The sequence below is a fragment of the Anastrepha obliqua genome, chromosome 6, assembly GCF_027943255.1.
Source record: "Anastrepha obliqua isolate idAnaObli1 chromosome 6, idAnaObli1_1.0, whole genome shotgun sequence".
Classification (NCBI taxonomy): domain Eukaryota; kingdom Metazoa; phylum Arthropoda; class Insecta; order Diptera; family Tephritidae; genus Anastrepha; species Anastrepha obliqua.
The window spans coordinates 877881-880873 of NC_072897.1; the positions used below are offsets into that span (position 1 = coordinate 877881).

Genomic DNA, 2993 nt, shown 5'->3' on the forward strand with positions numbered 1-2993 from the left:
TCACAGTTGCAAACAACCGGAGAAAAAGGAGACAATCTTCCATTTCCTCTGTGAATGCCCTGCCCTATGGAAGGACAGAATGTTAAGCCTGGGCCAACCACTGTTCGAGAATCTCGAACAACTATCTGGCTTAGACGTTAACAACCTAATAAGGTTCCTTAACCGCACAGACTGGATATAGTTATGCTGTAAATAACCGTTTAACAAGTTGGTAACGAGGATGTGGCAACAAAATGGCGCGGAAGCGCTAGTTGGATTCTGGAAGAATCACCACTTTAACCAACCAACCAACCAACCTGGCTAACAGCATTGATAATACAGTAGAGCGCCGATTATCCGAAACGATTGGTGCAGAGGGTGTTCGGATAATCGATTTTTCAGATAAACGAACATTTGCGAAATTCCAGTTCTTTATTGAAGGTAGGATAATAAAACACGTCATTGGATTAGGAATACTTATTATGTAAGTGATGCTTTTTAATGATACACTAGAGTACAGTACATATTATGAATAGACACATACACATTAAAGTAGGGATTGCACATACGGTACATAAATACATAGGTCTTAACATTTTTTAGTTAAGTGACTTAGATGTGATAATACATAGTACAAAACTAATCTAAAAAAAAAAGTCGAACATATTTGTTTGCTTAAGTTTTGAGACTCGTTTTTTTTGCCGCCAAATCTCTTAGGCGTTTTAAAGACAGCAACTGCACAGAATCGCATTCGTCTTGGTGTTCCAACCATTTGATACCAGTCTCAAAGCATTTAAAGGCTTCTTCATTGGACGGACATTTTTAAGCTGAGACGATATCATCACTAATTTCGTCGTCATCGTCGTCATCTTCAGGAACTTAAACCTGTGCTATTATATCGTCGTCTGTAAACAATTCGTAGCCAGGATCATCCTCGTCAAATTCTAGCCATTCATGCACGTTTTCTTGGTCACATTCTTCAAATCCTAAAACCTCTTTTATCAACTCAACCATTTCTGAAACAAAGTTTTCATTTGTTGGTTCTTCGGATGTAGGGCTAGCTTCGGATTCAACTGCTGGACAAAGCTTATTCCAGGATTTCTTTAGAGTAGTCGCTTTGACATTAGCCCACGCTTCTGCCATGTAAACAGCATCCTTCAAGTTAATACCTTTGTAGATTTCAAGAATTGTTTTATAGTATCGTCCTCTTGGCCGATTAGGACACTACGAAGCAACGCTTTTCTTTAGTAATGTTTGAAGGCTTCGATCACCCCCTGGTCCATAGGTTGAAGGACTGAGGTAACATTCGATGGCAAGAAAATCACCTTAAATTTTCTATCTTCTCTCTCAAGTGGAAGGTTGAGGGATGACTTGGAACATTATTAACCACTAATAAAACATTTCCAGTGTCTGCAGTTTCTATCTGATATTTTTTTTTACCTCTGGAATGAATACAGCGTCATACCACTCGATAAATACTTGAGTGTCCATTCAAGAGCTTTTTGCTTTTTGTAAATAAGCGGCAGTTTTTTTATTCTTTTAAAGCATCTTGGATTCTTAGATTTTCGTATGATCAGCAAAGGTAGTCTATGTGTGCCCGTATTGTTTCAACACACCATGGCTATTATGAGGGATTTGCTTACTTTGAATCCAGGCGCTGCGCTTTCTTTTTTAGAGACAAGTGATTTGGTCAGCATTCTCTTCCAGTATAACCCAGTTTCGTCTGCATTGTAGACGCTACTGTCCTTATAACACTGCTTTACAAGCAAACTCTTAAAATTTTCTTTGAACTTTTTAGCAGCTTCAATGTCAGCTGACAGCTTTTTCCCTTGAATATCTAGTCCTCCAATTCCGTGCCTAGACTTGAATCTTTTGAGGCAACCAGTAGATGCTTTAAAATCATTGTTACCCCCAAGCTTTCTGTTCATTTCTAATGCCTTTTCGCAAATCAAAGGACCATTTACTGCTTGAGCTTGAGCACGTATCTGCATGAACCATGAGTAAACAGCAGTGTCTAGGTTTTTATTTTCTGCCATTTTCATTGTTTTTCTATGCAAGCTTCCATGTTCACACAACTCGTTTACGTTTCGGCATTGCTAGGAGTCACACAGCACAAAAAAAACAGCACGGACCGTTAAAACAACACTGAAGTCAGTCAACGTCAATAGAGAAACAAACTGATTAGACGGATCCGTACTTCTGCCGGCCGCTCGTGTTTTAATGAGAGATTTCCCAAACAAAACTGTCGGCGTCGGATGCGCGTTCGTTTCGCGGCACGATAACACCACCGACGCTGTTATATTTAGGAACTGCGATACTAGCTTAAATTCATAAAGCGCGTGACAGAATACAAGTATGTACATATGTAAAACGCTGTCAATACCTATGAATGTTCTAAATATAACATAATATCGATGAAGACACGGAAAATGCCAAAATCATGATGTTTCCTTGCGTCGCTCTCTGAGCCATTTCTATTAAACGTTTCTATTTCATTTGTACATACTTTTTTTTATTCTTTATATCCGAAAAAGGCGTTATGTTTCCTTTCGGTTAACCGACGTTTCGGAAAATCGACGCTCTACTGTACTTTACTTCAATCTGTTTATGAATTCAAAGATCTAGGGGTGATCTTTGACTCACATTTTTCTTTCAACAGTCACATTAACTTTATTGTCCACTTCTTACTCAATCTTAGGTTTTATATGGCGTAATAGCTCGATGTTCTCGGTTCTTACACTCACAAATTACTTTTTACTTCCTTTATTCGCTCTAGATTAGAATATGCAACTTTTATCTGGAGACCTTGCCACCAATTTGAATATGCCTTGAATATGCTCTCAGGTCGTTAAAATTCTCAAATCCTATCCTTTCCTATCACTCTCGTTGAATTTTAATTAACTTAAAGTCTCTTGAGAGTAGAAAGTCTATACTCTCACTGTCTATTGTTTTTGGTGTAATTAAGGGGAAATGGACTGTTCATCCCTATTACGTTGCATTTACTTTGATATTCT

The 2993-nt window shown here is 38.2% G+C and overlaps 1 protein-coding gene across 1 annotated transcript; it reads right to left on the bottom strand.

Moving 5' to 3' along the window:
* Nucleotides 1-858: 858 nt before the first annotated feature.
* LOC129249846 (jerky protein homolog-like) lies at nt 859-2015 on the bottom strand. Its single transcript, XM_054889515.1, has 2 exons — nt 1623-2015; nt 859-1134 (listed from the first exon to the last, which is right to left on the bottom strand). The coding sequence occupies exons 1-2, from the start codon at nt 2013-2015 to the stop codon at nt 859-861; spliced, it is 669 nt and encodes a 222-aa protein (XP_054745490.1).
* Between the last annotated feature and the right edge of the window lie 978 nt (nt 2016-2993).